We start from the raw sequence: 19,274 nt of genomic DNA, 5'->3' as shown, positions 1-19,274 counted from the left end.
GTAGCATTGTGCAAATACTTAACTGAACTGTTGTTATGTCAAATTCAGACTTTTGCAGGCAGTTTGAAATTTTTTTCTCCCTTTAGAAACACATTTTCTCCTTAGTAAAGCTGCAGTAGAATAAGCTTAAATAGTCAAGGTTTAGGTTGCTCTGTATGTACAGCATTAGTTTTCTTCTTCTCCCTTATGAAGTTTTTTTTATATAAAAAAGCCAGGGCAAAGTGTGCTTTTCATCATCAAAATTTCAGATGTGCTGTGGCAAGCCATCTTTTATGCAACTGAATCTGCAGCCTCTGATATGTCTCATTATGTAAGATGCTAAAATTGTGAAGACTATGAATAGATATTTAGACTTGGGCAGTGATTTATGGTGAGGATGAAAGGGAACAAAGGTGGCTGAAGAGAGTTTTTTCCTTCTGAGGTTGCCTAGTTTCCCCTTTCAGATTCAGGCTGCACCTATCTTTGAAGTTCAATTAAAACCACAAGAATAATTTCAACCATCATTTTAGTTTTCTCTCAAGTTTTAGCTTTCTCTGAAGTTATGGAAAATTATGGAGCTGTATATTTTAATTTTGATACTTTTAGCCTAGTTTCATTGGCTAAAAATCTGTTTTCTAAATGAAAGCCATAATTTGCCTCTCCACTAACACTTTTAAAAATTCAGGCAGTACCTCCAAAGGCATTTATCCATCCAAAAAATAAAAGCTTATAAAGGTATTATCCCTACTGCCAACAATATTCAGGGAGTTATCCTTAGACATAAACATTTCCTTATGATTAACCCTGTTAGTAGTTTGTAATTATAAATCAGAGATAAATTTTGGGGAAATCTGGTATTTGAGGTACGTGTAGATAGAATTATCAGTTTTGAACACAGGAATTCCCTTCCACAGAAGTGGAGCATATAAATAAGAGATAATCTAGTAGGATATACTATGAGTTGTGTAAATATCTTGACTTCCCTCACTTCATTTTCTTTCTTTCTCTAGCTACTACCAGTCAAATGCACACAGGTATCCTGTGTTCATCTTCAGTGTTGAAATCAACCTGTGGAGTAATCTCTGATCACCTAAATTTGATATTTACAGGTCTTATTATTTTCCCTCTATTTATTCCAAATATCTCTATGGTACAGGAACAAGTCTGGCTAGATTATTGGAAAAAAATCTTAGTGGAGAAGTTTCTGGTTCTCTATACTGTCATTTAGGATACTATCTTGGGCAGCTCCTGATACTAGTGAAACTCTTTCATCAGATTCACCTCCTCTAACATTATTCCTTCATTGTATTCTTCCCACCATCTCACTTTTCCTACAACACTTTAGAAAGTCACACAACAGAAATAAAATTGGTTGAAAGTAGATTGGTACATCTTTATTTTTCATATTTGAGCATATTGTGAAGTATCAGTGTTATTTTCCCACACATCACATTACTTCAGATCAAGAGTTTTTACCAAATATGGTATCTTCTGACTATACGTTGATATCAGAAGTGAGTTGATCTCAGAAGTGAGTTTTGGTTTTTTTTTTTTTTTTTTTTTGCTTTGCTTTTATCTTTCAAAATGACGAATAAAACCTACAAAATAGGGGCACACATAGAATGACCAATAAATGGAACAGAGCTCACTTTTTTTTTTTTTTCTGGGAACTATTTCACATCTCAACAGGCAAAATACTTTCTCTGTTATCAAAATATATTTCATACAACAGGGCTTTGTTTTTGTTTTGTTTTTTTACTTAAAATAAGGATTTGGGGCATGCAGGCTAAATTTCTGCAGAAGTATATTTACATTTCTCTCCGCAGTGAGCCTGCTAGGTCTGAGAGTCACAATGTAAAGCTGTCAGCTTGCTCTTATGCCTGATCCTCAAATTCAGCCACCCTCAGTGCCCACAAAATTGTAAATTGTGTTTGCTGCAAGCAAAGTTGCTGAGTTCTGCTCCTCTCCCCCATTACACAACTACATGTGCATCACATCTGAGAGCACTGGGGGACATTAATGAAAGATCTTCTTTGCTCATCTCATAGTGAGAAAATATAATATATATTATAAATAATATATATTAAATTATAATGTACATTATGTAAAAGATTAATATAATATAATATAATATAATATAATATAATATAATATAATATAATATAATATAATATAATATAATATAATATAATATAATATAATATAATATAATATAATATAATATAATATGATACAATATAATATGATACAATATAATATATGCATAATGTATAATATACATAATATACAGCCTGTCCTCAGCAGTGCACAATGCAAGGTAAGGAAGGGGAAGGAGAAAAGAGAGGAGCTCCTTGGGTTCCTGTCTGCTCCCACCACAGAGCATCCCTGTTCCCAGAGATGTTTAACTGAGTTTGCCATCTCAGAGGAGAGTGGCTGCCTGCACACAGTGTCCCTGCCTGTGCCAGGCAAGGGACAGAATAAATCATAATAACATCCAGCCCTTCTTTTGTAACAGCATATAACCTTTCCACAGGCAGATTAGAGAAGAATCTGAACACAAATTAGGGACCCTTAGCAGCTGGAGTTCCTCTTCAGAGCAGAAAGTTTTATTTATCTACAGCCTTTCTCTGAGCTTTAGTTTGTCCCATGAGCTGTTGATTGCACTGTGAAGAGCAAACTGAGTATCCAGTTGTGAGAGGAGCAACAAATTTAAGAATATATTCAACGTCATTTTTATTGAGAAAAATCCATGGTAGCAATCCCAACATGTATTTAAAGCACTATGAGACAGAAGGAAGTGGTTGTTAAAACTGTATTAGATGTCTGATTTTTCTCACTGTAGAAAAAAAAAAACTGTGGCAATGTTCATAGAGAAAGAAATATCTGTGCAAAAGGTAAAAGACAAAAAGAAGGCAATCTAAAAAATAATCATAAAGACAAAAAAATTTGGAGCCTGTAAAAATTGAGATGTGCTGTTTATAAAGGTTATTAATCATTATTTTGCAGCATCTTTGCCAGTAGCTCATGCCCCAGCAAGATGATGAAAGGCATGAATACAAACAGCTGGTACTGCAAGTACCTTGTGTGATGGTAAAAAAAAAAAAAAAAAAAAGAGAGAGAGAGAAAAAGATTTGCTTAAAAAAAGAATGGAAGATTTTGGCTGGCATTTTAACTTCTTGATATATGTATGTTTAAAATTATACTGAATATTTTTGCTTTACTTTCAGCTGGAGTTGTTTAGCTCTAATACTGAAATGTATATACTATAAATTAATCTATATATCCTATTACTTGCAGTAATACTGAATTATTTATTGCAATAAGATCATGTTATCTTGTTTTTCTGAAGCACAGCTGTCTGCTGGAGGATGGGCATGTGATTCTTAAAATAGTGTTAAAGGAATCCAGCAGAAACATGTTTCCTGGTAAATCATCAGTGTGTTAGACAGAAAATGATGTCTGTACGAGATTCATGGGTTACTGTGGAGACATTCTTGACAAGTGACAAGGTCTTCATCACCCTTTCTAAGACTTTGTGTTTTCCCCTGGGATCACACTCCAAAGTCCTGTCTGTGTTTACATGATCAAAGTCCCTCTCCTCACAGAAAACCCAGTCTCAGTTACTGAACCCAAACAACTCTAAGAGATGTTATTAACTCCATCTCAGGGAGATGAAATCTGAGATCAGAAAGCTACTAAGGAACATTGGTCTTGGGACTGAACCCATCTATTTTTTTGTCTTTCATCATGTCCCATATTTTAAAGCTGTAATTTTGTCCATTTTTAATTCAAGTTTTCGAGACATGGATTGGAATCTCAGGTTACTTAGATTTTATGACACGCTACTATATGTTCTAACTCTCTCAATATTGCAAAAATATAGCTGAATTCAAGATTTTGTTTATTTAAGAAATTCAGCTACATAGGAGTATTTAATTTGTTTTATTCTGGAATATATTATTTCTCATTACACCATGTTAGAGATAACTATCCAAGTCCAAGTCATTAAATACCTATGAGACAAATACTAGTTAAGTACATCCAAAAAATTCCTTTATTCTATCAATAAATACTATACAGAGCCCTCAGAGGTAAATTAATTTAATCTCTTAGTGTATCAAAACAGATAAAGATCTGAGGAGATTATGCATCTCTTCAGTAGGCCAATATCACTGAGAGCTATTTAGAAAGATCTTCCTCTGCTTTAAAATCTTTCACCTTAGAGTGTCTGATTCCTGAAGCTCCAGAAGAGCATTTTCTACCTATTTTATAAACAATAATTTCATCTAAAAACCTCATTTGAAAAGATGAATGCTGGGAAATATTTGTTAATTTTTTTCCCTTGTATTTCATTTAATTTCCCTGCTGTAGCACCCCCCAGTCACTCTTCTGGAACAGGAGAGCCCATACCAATTTATACACAATTATGAAACAAAATGTCAGTTTATGTATTTTCCTGATTCTGTTTCCTGGCCATCTGGCATCCACTCAGAAAATTACTCAAGTATGAGGTTTATCAAGCAGCAGCATTTAGGCATCTCATATTTAAACTTCCAAGTTTAACCTACTCATACATTATCCATCTATGTGAAAATACATAGTCAACATCAGGAAGACATTCAACTTATTTTAAGATAAAAGTGCAAATTATCTCAAAACTTTACATTTGGACAATTGAACTGAATAAAATTCCTGCCATTCTGCAGTGAGATTTACTTGCTCGTTTAATGCATTGCTGAATTGGTCTTGATAACACAAAATGATGGGAGGCAGCTACTTCTGTCTTGGGTAATTCTGTTTGACAGCAGGCATTTGATTAGAAAGGAATGGGAGCACAATCCATACTTATCAATCTCTGGAACTGACAACTGCAGTGCAGATGACACATCCTGTGATTTACAACAGCAGTCAATTAAAACTAATAGCAAAACTAATTAACCTTTCACAATGCAGAGTGTGACAGTTTTACTAGAACAACAACTTTGGTGTTGCCATCACTACAAAAATTTAAACTCCTTGACTTCTAAAATACCTTGCAGCAATTTGGTTAATAACAACCTACTTTTAATTGGTAATAATTTTTTAATAAATCTGGTCCCCTAAAAAGAGGTGTGCAGTTATTATAAAAACCAGGCATGAATGTTTTTGATCCTTTGTATAGATATAGATATATTTAAGAATTGGTTGCCTACAGTTGGCATGTTGCAAAGGTGAACACAGTGATGCTGTTCATGAATGTGGTCCTCTTGTGGTATATCAGTAAGTGTGTGCTTGATACATATGAAACAGGTAAAATATCACACTAATTCAGCTTAAATATCTCTTATCCCTTTCAATTTTTACTCTAGCATATGGTTCTAGAACAACTCTTTTTCCCTCCTTGTTTTCTAGGCTAAGTTAGACAATAATTTTTTTGTGCTTTACTATATGGTTCCTTGCCACTGTGCTAATCCTGGTTTGCACCTCTTTCATCTGAAAATAATTTTGATTGAGGGAAAATGTTACTACTCAAGTTAAAAATTGTTTTTCACTTCTTTGGGAAAACATATTAGTACTTCCCTAAAATGATATGCACTATTTCTTTTTCAGGGTTGAATTGTAGCATTTATCATCATCCAATGTATCAAAATACCTACAATCATTTCCATTCTCATATCACTTATGATTTATGTTTTCTAAACTTATATAAGAAGGCAAAACATTGTGATTGGGTGCTGTATATTTTGTTTTATTCCCACTAATGCAACCCTTGAGGTTATCCAATCCCATGACACCCTGAGGAAGTTTATTTCTGTCACACCAAACATGACATTCATGACACATTCATGTCCAGCTCAGCCCACTGTGAACTCTCACCAGCTCTAAGATGATTCACTATTAACTATTCCCTTCATGTCTCATTTTCATTTAAATATTCAACTCCACAAAACAAGGCACATATGCTCTATTTTTGCATACCCACATAAGGGGAGATGTATGGAACTTATAAATTATAAGGGAAAACTTATAAATGAGAAAGGGGAAAAAGCTAAGCAATAGAAGGAATAGGAATCCCTTCTGAGTCTACAAAACTCTCGTGGGTTCTAAAGTTTGTTTGTTTTAGTGCAATGTTTCATAAACCTGGTGTTAAGGCTCCTTCACTCATGCTGTGGGAGAAATGAAAATTAGTATGGAAGCACAATAAAGCTATTATGCTTCATGTGTTTGCAGCTGTAGATCATTGTTTTCCCCACAATGATGTTTAAATGGTGAAGCAGGATTGCTTGTCTTAAAGACTATCTGGCAATATAGAATAGTCCATGGAAAATTCCCAGATGCTGAGAAATAGTGTTGGATTATTTAAATATAACTTGCTGGAAGAATGTATCATTTTTTTCTGGCTCACAGCATCACAAGTGGCATCCAAACCACCTCATCTCATCTTGAGCTTAATGCACACCTAAATGAAAAAGGAGGCACTGAGGCAATCAAGATGAGGTCCTAACAACTAATGCAAATAGAGCTTAAAGGACGGAGAGGGAATAAAGAAAATAAGCCAAGTACATTTTCCAGAAAAGCCTGTGATTCACTAAAAATTGCCTGAAACTAATATTAGGTTTGTCCTACAACTTTCCACGCTGGGCCTTTTCTCATGTTTCTGGGAGTCAGTGCAGGAACCAATACTGATCACAAATTCAGATTCAAGCAACACCTTTCAGGTGTGTCACATCTTCATCCATTGTTTGAGAATTTTATCTGCAGAGAAAAGGAGGCGTTATAATTTTGTCTTGTATATCTTTCAAATCATTCAAAATCCATAATTTAACCAAGATGGGCCCAGTGGAAACTCAACTCTTTTCAGGGAAAGGGCATTTTAAGAACAGGGATATAATGAACAATTACAGGGAAATTGTTGGCCATTCCTTCTTTGATCCCAGCTATAAATGATCTTTTCTGTTGGCATCACAAAATGAAGATTTCATTATCTTTGCATAACCATGTAGCAGGAAAAGATGCTATTATTGCATATTCAAACCTATAGAAATGGTTTTTTGATTATTAAATATTGTGAAAAAATCACTTGCCTCATAAAGGATCCTCTCCCACCTTAGAAATAATAGAAGTGCTGGTTCAGCTGAAGCTGAATTACAAATTCATTAGGGACTGTGTAACTAAATTAAATTCTACCTTCAGTTTGTGAGGGGAGTTGGGGGACAGCTGTGATTATTTCTTATTACACTTTTACTCATGATCCCTCAAACTATTTTAAGTAGAAAAAAAAATAGAATTTACATCTGTGAAACAGAAGCTCTCATTTTAGAGGGTGTTATTAAAATTTAATTATACATTTGTGATAGAAGAAGTTATCTTTGCATGCCACTTGGCAACTTAACACTCTTTAATTGAGAACCTGCTTCACATGTATCATAATTGTTTACATTCTGCAGAGTTGCTTTGCACCTTACATCATCTTGGCACAAGCTTCTGGAATGTCCAGTAAAGCGCTAAATCCTGCTGGCACCAGAAGCTATGTAACAAAGAATCCCAGCTGCTTTATGGCTTGATTTCTTTTGAACTAATGTCTAAAGTGAAGAGAAAGGTGAAATAATATTTTCAGTAGCAGGGCATTAGATTTAGAAGCACAAGCCCCGCTCTGAGATGATGTTAGCATGGAGCGGATTGAGCTGGGGATGCTCTGCTCCCACCCCCTACACATTTAGGAGATACAGCCCTGCTCCTCTCTGCCTGGCTTCTCTAAAGCCTTGTGGGAGGACAGGCAGAGGAAAGGCAAAAGAACTTTGTCTACATTTCCTTCTGTGCCTTCTCTCCATCTCTAAACTGATTTAGAGAGGAATTCATAAAATGTAGAAGTAATGGCCCTGTATTTCTACCCACATAAGCAGAGAAATTACCTTTAATATTAAAGGTCATTCTAAGCCCTTCCCTTGAAACTGTGAGAATGATATTGCTCCATGTATATAGGAAGGTGAAATAAAATGCTGACTTCACCAGCCTTATTTCATTGCCTTTGAATATCTTACTTTTAACACTCTATTGAAAGTTCTCTTTCTTCTTTTCCTGCTTCTTTTTTTTTTTTTTTTCTTTTTTAAACGAAATAACTTCAGAGTCTTGTAGTAAATGTTTCTGTAAAGGTGAATTGCAGTGACCATTATGTGACTTATAACGAGAAATTTCTATTCTTGGGAAAAAAGCTCCACTGAGGCAAATATATTCTGAAGCATATAATCTAGTTACACAAGTGTATGGTGTGTGCCCACCATTTGCTCATACAAGCTATACATTTTCCTTACATTCCTGACTGAAAACTGATGTATAAGTATAGCTATAAAAATTATAAGGAAAAAAACACAAACAAACCAAAACCAAAACTAAATTAAGCAAACAAAACCAAAACAAAACTAAAATCAAATAAAACCCCAAAACAAAACAGGAAAAAAACCCCTAAAATTTTACTCCTCTCCAAGTTAGAAAGATACATTTGGTTTCCTCTCACATTAATGAGGGTTGCTTTTTCTGCTTTTCTAGGTAAAACACAAGTTATGGGTGAAATCAAGATCGCGTTAAAGAAGGAAATGAAGACAGATGGAGAACAACTGATAGTAGAAATCCTTCAGTGCAGGAATATCACATACAAATTTAAATCTCCAGATCATCTTCCAGGTATCACTAAGAAAACACCTTCATGATACTTTGAAAACATTAAGTAGGGTGTATCTTAAGTCATTTAACATCATCACTAAAATGGAACAGAAAATTGCTACTTTGCCAGGATGACATATGCTACAGGATTCTTTTTGAAGTACTTATTTTCTCCTATGACCAACTTTAATGAAAGTAAAAACATTTTGTAGAAGCAAATTAACTCTCAGAAGTTCATCTTCTTTTTAGTTTACTTTTTATTTTTAAAAATTAATCTATTTTTAACTTCGTAAAAATTATAAATCCCTAGGTTATAAAAGAGCAGGTATAACTGGTAGAAGATTGTATTTTTGTGAACAAAAATCTCATATTCATAATGATATTTTCATAGATAGAAAAAGATATCAAGGTATTTTTCCCTTCAATGACAGTATTATAAACTCAAAGTAATTCCTTTGGATTTAGTGGGATGTGATGTGGGATTCACATTTTACACCATGTGAGTGAGAACAGACTATGACTTTGTAGAATAGAATTTTTTCACAAAAAATTCCCCTCTGCTGAAATCATTAACAACAAAGATGATATAAAAGCTCCTGTATTTAACTCATTGAACTATTTTTCCCTAGACTTGTATGTGAAGCTGTATGTTGTCAATATCTCGACCCAAAAGAGAGTAATTAAGAAGAAAACCCGGGTATGCAGGCATGACCGAGAGCCTTCATTCAATGAAACATTTAGATTTAGCTTGAGTCCTGCTGGGCATTCTCTTCAGGTAATTCTGCATTTTATTAAATCCTAATTTTTGATGTTGTCTGTGCAGTGCTATGGGCTTTTGAGCTCAATCTACTACCTCAGTTGTTTGCTGAAAAGGGAAAACTACAAATCAATTAACACAGTTATGTAATAATGAAAATATCAGGCTAGAGGAGACATTAAAAGATGGATTACTCTATCACACCACAATGAGGAAGGGTATTTATAGATCAGGCCTGAAAATTTTAGGCTTGATCTGTTCTTAAAATCCCCCAGAGAAGGGAGTTATACATGCCTTCCAAGAATAGTTTTCTATGTATTTAGAAATTTTAGTGCAATATCAAAATCAAATATGTCATATTTTTAATCTAAGCTCACTTATCCTTAAGTATCCTCACAAAGTACAGAAGAAAACTGATTTGCTTTCTTTTTAATAAAAAAATTAGGATTTACAGAGGAAGGCTGTTATCTTACCTATCCTCTCTACTTTTCTAGGCTGAGTCAACCAAATTTCTCGCTATGTCCTTTTGCCTAAATACTTAATCATTTTACCATTCCCTCAATTTCTCCAACCTCTTTAAAAGTTGTGATACCTAGAATTTGACACAATAGTCATCATCTCAGATGCTGAGAATTACTGATTGTGCCCAGCCAGATATTCTCCGGTACATTTGTAATGGAGTTGACTTTCCATCAATCTGTGACACATCAAATCATGCATGGAACTGGTTCAGGAATAGTCTCCCTCCTGTGTTTTGTTGCTTAGACAGATTTGGTCATGTGGCCAGATTTGGATTTTTTTAGACAGGTTGGATTCAGTTCCTCTACCTTCATTTATTTTCACATTAGGTGATAACAAGTATAAGCCAAACATTCAGACTTCCTCCAGTCAGTGGAGGGGGATGAGCAATTCAAGGAGTATCTGCATGCAACTCTGTCTCAAAAAGTCAGTGGAAGGCATTGTTGGGCGTTTCAGCATCCAATTAATGAACCTTTAAATCTGTCAGACCAGCCTGAATAACACAGCTACATTTTGGTGATTTAAGTTAGTCTGGATTATCTAAGTGCCAACATTATGCTTACTGATTATATTATTAACATTACAAATGGATGTTACTTACAAAACAAGACCCCCTAAAAAGTAGATACTGTTTTTCCTGTGTTAAGGTGTCCTGACATCTTATTGTTTCAATAGACTAAAGAAAAGGCTGTTCAAGAATTGACATTTTCTGGGAAATGATAAAGTTATCAATAAAGTCTTGCCAAAGTTTAAGAGCTCCCATAAAAAAATTGCTTCCAGTGGGGGTTTGAAGATGAAAACATATAGGGTAGACCGGTAAAGAATAACTCACAGAGTCCTGTGGTAAAGTAATCCATGAGGTTTTAAGGAGGGAGATAGCGAGTGACATATCCATAACAGTTAGCATGAGACTTGACATTTCCTCTGGAACTCTGTGATACAAAGACAAGAGGGGATGAGGGGAGACCTCGTTGTGTTCTTCAACATGATCCTGAGGGGAAGCAGAAGGGCAGGCACTGATCTGTTCACTGTGGTCACCCATGGCAGGACTCAAGGGCAAAGCCTGAAACAGTCAGGGAGGTTTAGGTTGTACACCAGGAGAAATTTTTTCACGCAGAGGGTGGCTGGGCACTGGAGCAGGTTACCAGGGAAGTGGTCACAGCACCAAGCCTGACAGAGTTCAAAAAATATTTGGACAACACTCTCAGGCACATGGTGCAATTATCGGGGTGCCCTGCCAGGGTCAGGAGCTTGACTCAACGAGCCTGATTGATGTCTTTAAACTCAGTATATTCTAAAATTTTATGATTTTATGATATGTGCTGATGCTGCATATCAGAACTAAGAGAATGAAGGCCGTAAAAATATCCTGTAAAGTTATCAAGGAAAAAGTTTAAAACAAAGAAAAAGTGTTTCTGCTTCATGAGAATTGGAGTTTGAGCTGTAAAATGTATTACTTTTATATATTGTAAGCACTAAATAATTTCAGAGAAAAAGTACCTGGAAAAAATTATAGGAGACATTTACAGATGAAAGACATCAAATTCTGTTAAATACAAACTTACTGCCTGTGAGTCAGGATGGTCCACAGAGCTTAGTAGGTATTTTGAATGAGTGTAACTACTTAACTGCTTTGTCCTTATATTCTACCTTATACACTACCCTCTTCACTTTTGCAAGCACTTGTTTTTTTGGGGGGGAGAGCTTTAATCTGACTCAATGCATCTGTTTTTATGTGCTCTTCAAGCTCAACAGTCTATTTGTTCCCATGGCAAAGCATGAAACTGGATGATTTGAATGGTGAATCTGAGTGATGAACATTTAGGGCCAAAGAGATGGACACAGTCCAAAGAGACTTAGGGGAGAGAGGAATTAAACAACTCAGAATTTATAGAACAAAAATGGAACTGGAAGATTATGGGAGAAAATAAGATCAGAGAGAGGTAGTAAGATGAGATCAAACATGATAATAATGAAAGGTACAATGTAAAGAGTGATGAGAATCAACCAGAGGCAGAAATTAAGACAAGGGATGGCAGTCTAAAAATCAGCAGCAAGAGCTGCGAATATTTGCCATAAAAATGAATCCACAGGCTGTTGAGGAAAAAGAAAAAAGAAAAAAAATTAAGAAAACTTGAATTGTCTGGTACAGAGTATTGGGAATAAATAAGAAGCAAAACCCCTGGGGATTAAAAACTAAGACTAGCCGATCCAGGAGAACAAGACTGAAATCTAAGGCCTGGAACACAGCAGAACAAAGGATGAGAGACAGAAAAGCTAGAGAAGATAGGTCCTAGGGTTCCATCTGGGGGGAGTCGGGAGAAGGATCAAGGACAGAACTAATGAAAAATTGGATAAAATTTTCTCTGTCCCAAAACTGTTAATTTTCTCAGAATGTAAACATTCTGTGGAAAACATTTTGTCAGTTTTCAGACAGGCACTTTCCTCAGCCCCTGGCATTTTTTTCCTCGCTTCTCTGATTTCCCTGTTCCTTGGCTGCTCACCTGGGACCCTTCTGGAAAGCACTAAGCTTCTGGCTCCTGGCTCACTGCAATTAGAAATACATAATGTCCTATGCAAGGATAATCAGAAAAACCCAGAAGAACAAATTTCACAGATGTTCTGGTTTGGCTTTCCAGCTTCTGGGCAGTCCCCTCTTCAGCAAACACCAAAACTAGGGACCTAGAAAGCCATCAGCAGTGGAACAGGCTGCCTATTTTCCTCAAAGACACATTTTCTGATGAATGGAATTTCCTATAGTTCAATGCCTAAGAGTTTTCCCTTCTCAAACCTTTTGACTAGTAGCCATTAGGTTTCTACACTGTCCAGGTTGCCGATTGATATCAAAACTGGACAAGGAAGTAGGAAGCCTTCTCAGAAAAACATTTTGCAAATTACTTCCCTTTTGAAATTTATTTTAAAATTTATTTGTAAAGTTTGCATTTTTTTACATTGCTTTCCAAATCAGAATGGAAACCTTTTGAAAATTGTGAAATTCTTGATTACCCTAGTTCTTCTACAGACCTGTTACATTTCTACTGCCTTGTGGTTTCAGCACAGTACAAAACCCTTGTGTTCTGTAATTTTTCTTCTAGCATAGATCTTTGAAACCATGCAACAAAATGCTCATTTTTCTCTCTTGCTGGTTCACATGGAGAGTGACAGCCTTCTCCCATTATCAGTTACTTCCCTTGCCTGTTGCTTGTTGAGGTCTGCTCAGTAACTAAATATTACAAACCTGCTGCTAATGCTGCCATGGAGATGCAAATCTTCATTATTTCTTTCTCTTTTTGAAAAACATAGGAAGTTAAAAAAAAAACCAAAAAACAAAACCTAAAAATCCCCCACATTGTTCTGGTTAATTTAGTTACTTAGAAATTAAGAAATGCTAAATTTTTTTCTGAATATGTAACTATAACTCATGCCATGAATTATACATATTATCAAATGCATTTTCCTAGAAACATGTATAATGAACCTATAGATTCACAGATTCACAGAATGAGACAAGCCATTCAGGAAAGTATTGTTTGCATGGCACAAGTCTCTTTGGCTGGAAAATATGTACTTGGATGACATTTCACAGAAAGCCTTGTACATCCAATCTGCATCAGTTCCACTGACTTAACAGGAGCTGCTATTTCACTTGTACAAAGCTTTATCTTGTAACTTAAAGCTTGACCTTATGCTCATCTTTGGTAACCAGCAGGTGAACAAATTGCTCATTAGCATTCAAGATTGTCATCTTCTAATTGCTATGCCCCACGATAAGGAAAGAGAAGCAGGAGAAGATTTAATTTTCACAGGGCTTTCTGTGAAGGGAAAGGTGACTCTAAAATGTGATGGTCAATGTTTCTTTTCCGTGCATAGCATATTTCAGCCCAATATCCTGAATCTTTCATGTTTTGCTAGTATTATATTACTGTGCACATTGGTGATGATGATGATCATTATTATTTTCACAGATTCTGCTTGTCTCCAATGGAGGAAAGTTTATGAAAAAGACACTGATTGGGGAAGCTTATATCTGGCTTGACAAAGTGGATCTAAGGAAAAGAATAGTAAACTGGCACAAACTGTTGGTCAGCTCCACACAAACACACTGAGAAGAGCTGTCTGCTTAGGGCACAAAACATGCAGAGTCTGCTCTAAACAGAATCACTTCAAGAATATAGTTTGATATCATTGTGTTTAGCTAGTCTTTCAGATTACAAAGTAGAAAAAAGCAGTCTCTGGGCTACAAAGCACACTTAAATGAGGGCTAGTACACTTATTTTTGCTGCAAAACACAGCAAAAGGAGAAGAAAATCTGGGCCCAGAAGTTAAAGTGAGGCTGTTTGAAACGAAGACTGATGAGAGGGCTCCATGTTGTTGGACTCTTTGTGAAGAGAGGAAGTGTGAAGGAAATGAAGGAGGCTGGAGGCAGGCGCTGACGCAGAGCTCAGCTACAGCTGGAGGAGTGTGATGGGAAGTGCAGTCTGGTTTTCTGTGCAACCAGAAGGAGATCATTTTATGCAAAACCACCTAGGGTGACTGACTTTCCAAAATCTCACTTATTGAAAGTGTAAAACTTGCTCCTCTGCACCTTAGGATCTCTGATAATTTGCTGTAGTGAGATTACGCCACTTGACACAAACTGCAAGGTGTTTGCAAGAGTGGTAATGTTATTTTACATAATTTTTTTCCTTCTTTCTTTTTTCCTTCAAAAACTAGGCTGTGGAGAATCAGATCTGATTGTTTCATTTGTTTCTGTGTGTTAACAATGGATATAAACCACTCTCCTAAAATGTGATGAATAAAATTATATAAATGGTCTATAATTTGGGATGTGGTTATAAAGAGTAAGGACAGGTTAGAAACTACACTACATCAGAAAGATAAAATGCTGTTTCAATGTCAGTGACACTGTGTTTCACCCCACCCTTTGAGTCAGAAGGTCTGAATCAGTTTGAGATTGAAGGGACTTAAGCACTGGGACTGATGCAGTTATTTCAACCCGTCCTCACGTTTTTCAGCAACCAATCTTGCTCTGAAACTGTAGAAAGACAATGAATTTTAGGCTATTTTGTGGCACTTGGGAGCAGCAGCCCCACCATGCCAACAGTGACCCTCTCAATGCAGGGTCTGTATCAACACTAGTGACACATTTGGAATCCAAGGGGAAGGGACAGCAGGGCAGCTCCTGACTGGATGCTGCTGCATCAGAATGAAAAATATCCTCTTGCTATCTCAGGTGAATGTCTGAGCATAATCCACTCAACAGCATGGCTTCTTGGTGAGGAAAGAAATAAATAAGAAGGTAACTTGCAACTTTTAAGTCTGTGTCAGCACTTCCAAGCATCAAGTCCCTTTTTCAAGGGTTTGTAGCCAAGCAGTTTGCTCACTTGGGAAGAAACTACTGCCTGCCATGGCTTAGGCTGGCTGCTGTATTTTCCCTTGTGGCATGTTTGAAGAAAGGAGAACTTTTTCTCTCGTTCCTAAAAGTATGGCAAGTTTTTTAAAACCCAAGAATCAATGGTATTAACTCCCATGTTATTCAGACGTCATTTAATATTTCACAGCTTCAATAAAAAGTAGTTTCCCTGGAAATATGATCTCATGACCTTTGCATACTTAAAAAGAAAATTAACAAATTTCTGCATGTCAGACATTTCTTTTTCTGGCCCATAAAAGACTTTCCAGTTTTCATTATATTATTTGACGTACATTGTCTTATATTTTCTGGATATACATAGTACATTTCCACAGTTTGTGCAAGACCAGATGAAAATATTCTTCTGGAAAATATTATATGCCTAAAAAAAAAAAAAAAAAAAAAAAAAAAGAGGAAATACAAAGCTTACGGTATTAAGCAACTGGATTGACTGTGAAAAAGCTACACTATTTAATCTGGTAAAACTTCCCACATAGATTTTTTGGTTTATGTTTATCAACTTAAAATATCAGCATGGAACAGGAATGTGAGAAGAAACATAAAAATTATATAAATGATACGCACACCAAGGAAACTCCTGTTGTTCATAACCTGCTGGTAGCCTGCTTAACTTGCAAGCAGAGCAATCTTACCAAAATCTTATTAGCTGTCTTAAAAACACAACATCACTTACAGTGGGAGTAGGGTGTGTGCTTTAATGTTGAATTTTATGCTTTCACCAGTATATGGATACCCTACCTCTCATATATTTTAAGAAAAGTCCTCTGGAGTTATTGTAAAAATTCTATGTTTTGATGTTGTATCTGTTTTTATAAGAAAATACTTCAAAGAAAAAATCCCCGACTGAAACAAAAAATCCTGTGTGGATACATTTGACATAAGCGTTGCTCTCTTGGTGGGTTATCTTGCATTCCTGATGACTATACTGTGTTTGTACTTTGAAAAAAAAAATCTGCAAAAAAAAAAAAATTCTGTGTGAAGTGCAAGCCACGAGGTGTGCAATTTTGTGCAAACTGCTGGTGATTTTGCTCTTGCTAAGATTTGCTACAAGGGCAGCAAGTGGCACTGGTAGTTGCTATGGAGATTTCCGAGAGGAAGGAGCAGTCTGCGGCTGCCTGTAACCATCATCTGTGACTGAGAACGTGGCCGGGCGTGCTTTGCTCTCACACCCCTACAAATGTGCCCAATATTTTATTCCATGCTTTTGTTGAGCGCGGCTGGAGGGGACAGCTGCCTTTGAGGCTAATCAGCTGTCGGACACTGGTTTAATTGAAGCACCTTTGGTTCTCTGGGCAACACCCAGAAATGTTTCTGCGTGTTGAAACGGCAGTTTTGGAACACAAAACTGTCATGGGGCACAAAGAGCGGAATTTGTGAGGAATGTGGCGCAGCCTTGGCCAGCTGCAGCAGGGATGGGCTCCTCTGGCGTGGGCGAGTGTCACACCTGGGCACACACACTCGGCTTTCTGAGGCAGCGGCATGCAGAGGTCAGAGAATGCCACCAAAGTGTGCCAAGTTCCTTTTTTCGACCAAATTTCTAGGTTGTACTGAAATCACTCTATGCAACACAGTTCATGTTTGAATGCATAGTTTCTTTTTTTGTTGTTTGTTTGTTTGTTTGATTAATGAAGTCAGGAAAAACTCTCATGACAATGTTTTTAAAAAAAAAAACAATCAAACAAGGACTATCAGTATTTTTTTACTGGTTTTGTATATATCTCAGTATTTTTTTCTTTTTCCTCATTAATTTTTGTTTATTTTATCTGGCCAAATGTGCTGAGACGTGGCAACAGCTTTTATCAATTCTGAGTGATTGATTATTAATGAGTTCACATATTTCTATGATTGCTTTGAAGATACATATTGCAGGGAGGCAATAGCAGAGACATTTAACTCTTTTGATTCATAAATCTTCTGAGAAAAGAGAAATTGAAGCTGCTTCTTAGTTCAAGCCTTGTAGAGTGGAAACAAGATGAAAAATGAGCAAAAGCACAGTGTGTGTGTTTACAAATGACAGGGATTTATAGCATTATCATTGTTATTAGTATGCATAAAATGAGCAGCAAACAGCCATTCATTTTTTCCAGCTTAAAACAAGACATGAGAGTTTCTATGATGAATGTTGAGCTAGTTCTTTATCATTACACTTTAAAGGGATAGTATCCAGGGGCAATGACTGCTGCTTCTTTATTATTATTATCACAGTTTTACATTACATGGATCCTGTATGGAAAAACCAAAAACCAGTTTAAGTCAGTCACAATCAATCTGCTGACTTGAACTGGCTTTAAATCAAGACCTAGGAAATATTTGAGTTATTTTTCTGGATGCTGGATGTTTGCATGGCTACATTGTGGGATATGGTAGCTGGTAACCAGCTGATATTGATTCATACTTTGAGAATGATGATGAAGAAAAAGAAGACATCTATTATATTGTAAGCTAGTGTGAGCCCAATAGAGATTATTTAATTAGGATTTAGTTTCATGGAGATATCATAAAGATGTTAATAGTATTTTTTTAAATTATTATTTGAATCATAACTGACACTATTTTTAACTAGTTTATTTTCATTGCTACGATGTTGAATGTCCCAGATTCATTATTTGAGTATATATCTAGATATGTACATACCTATGTGAATAGCAGAGAAAATTTGTGTGAGTGTAACTTATAAAGGTAATTAAACAGAGAGGAAATTTAGCATAAGTATCCACCTACATTATATTTAAACACTAGTCCTACATGCCCTGTGAATTTTCTGTACACCTGGCATGTAGGATGAATTGCTCTTTATAAATGCATATTGCCTTTAGAAGGAAAATAGGAAGAATAAGTGACCGGATACTCTCTCTTTAAACCATAAGAAGCATTTTAATGTTTTCTATATGTTCTGTTTTATTCTTTTGAAAAAAATTAATAAGCAAATATATTGATGAGCTCAAAAGTTATAATATATATAGATATCCATAATTAAAACTAGATGATTTGATGAGAGTCATTTTCTTAATTTGTTACCCTGTAAATAAATATACATTTTTGTAAAACAAACTGAGTTTAAATTATTAACTCCATTTGACATCCAAGCATGTGAGTGTGTCCTTATTTGATTGTATCTTATAGATGTTCAGTGATGTGCTCAGGTGCTCAACAATGGGTGACTAAAGTGTGTGCTGTCATGCTACAGACAACATGTACAGCAGACACAATGTTTAAAAAAATCCAAAAAACACCAAAAAAAAAAAACCCTGCAAAAAAGCAACAAAAAAAGAAGAATAGTCCTTGGGCAAATATAATGTTTCCACAGTGAATGTTGCATGCATAGGTAGTGGTTTGTTGATATTCATTTCATTTTGAATTTTTTTTATTTTTCATTTTGCTTCCAGAATCATCAGAAAAAATCAAAACAAGACAGACTTGTTCTAAAAGTTGTAAAAACTGAAACAAAAGCAGTATGAGATTGTATAAAAATGCTTGTAAATCTGTCCCAGTTTTCACTTTATGTATAAATCCATGCCATGGTTTTGTGATTGTATACAGGATGTATCTTGAGAACTTATGCAAATTGTGCTCTATAAAGGCTGTTATCCCAGTCTGACAAATAAATATTTAAAATATGTGGTTTGGGTTCTTTTTCCTCATTAACATGCAAACCTATTTTTCTGGTTTATATTTCCCATTTGTTGACCACAGTGGTTTTATGGTGCTGCTGTGCACATTGCCTATACTCTTCTGTCCTATTTCTGCATTAGCAAACCACCCAGGGTATAACTCATCTCCCACACTTCATTTGGAAATAAAGAATGGTTGGTTCATCAGAGCTATTTTCCAAACAAGTCAGAACCAGAATCACATTCAGCTTATTCATACAGTTTCAGCTCTGGCATCCTATATAGACAACAAATATATGTGCATACAACAGCACAGTTTAGAATATCCAGTGGT

The 19,274-nt window shown here is 35.7% G+C and overlaps 1 protein-coding gene across 1 annotated transcript in view; it reads left to right on the top strand.

Moving 5' to 3' along the window:
* PCLO (piccolo presynaptic cytomatrix protein) overlaps positions 1–18,922 on the top strand; it is a 322,461-nt gene extending 303,539 nt beyond the window's left edge. Inside the window, exons 23-25 of the mRNA XM_058023738.1 lie at positions 8,506–8,640; positions 9,249–9,394; positions 13,861–18,922. Coding sequence (XP_057879721.1) covers positions 8,506–8,640; positions 9,249–9,394; positions 13,861–14,001 — 422 coding nt within the window. The 3' untranslated portion in view covers positions 14,002–18,922. The remainder of the gene's footprint in view (positions 1–8,505; positions 8,641–9,248; positions 9,395–13,860) is intronic.
* The last annotated feature ends 352 nt before the right edge of the window (positions 18,923–19,274 follow it).

Source organism: Melospiza georgiana, chromosome 4 (assembly GCF_028018845.1).
Source record: "Melospiza georgiana isolate bMelGeo1 chromosome 4, bMelGeo1.pri, whole genome shotgun sequence".
NCBI classification, from domain to species: Eukaryota; Metazoa; Chordata; class Aves; order Passeriformes; family Passerellidae; genus Melospiza; species Melospiza georgiana.
The sequence above is the reverse complement of the archived record's forward strand: the minus strand, read 5'-3'. Positions and strand labels throughout refer to the sequence as shown.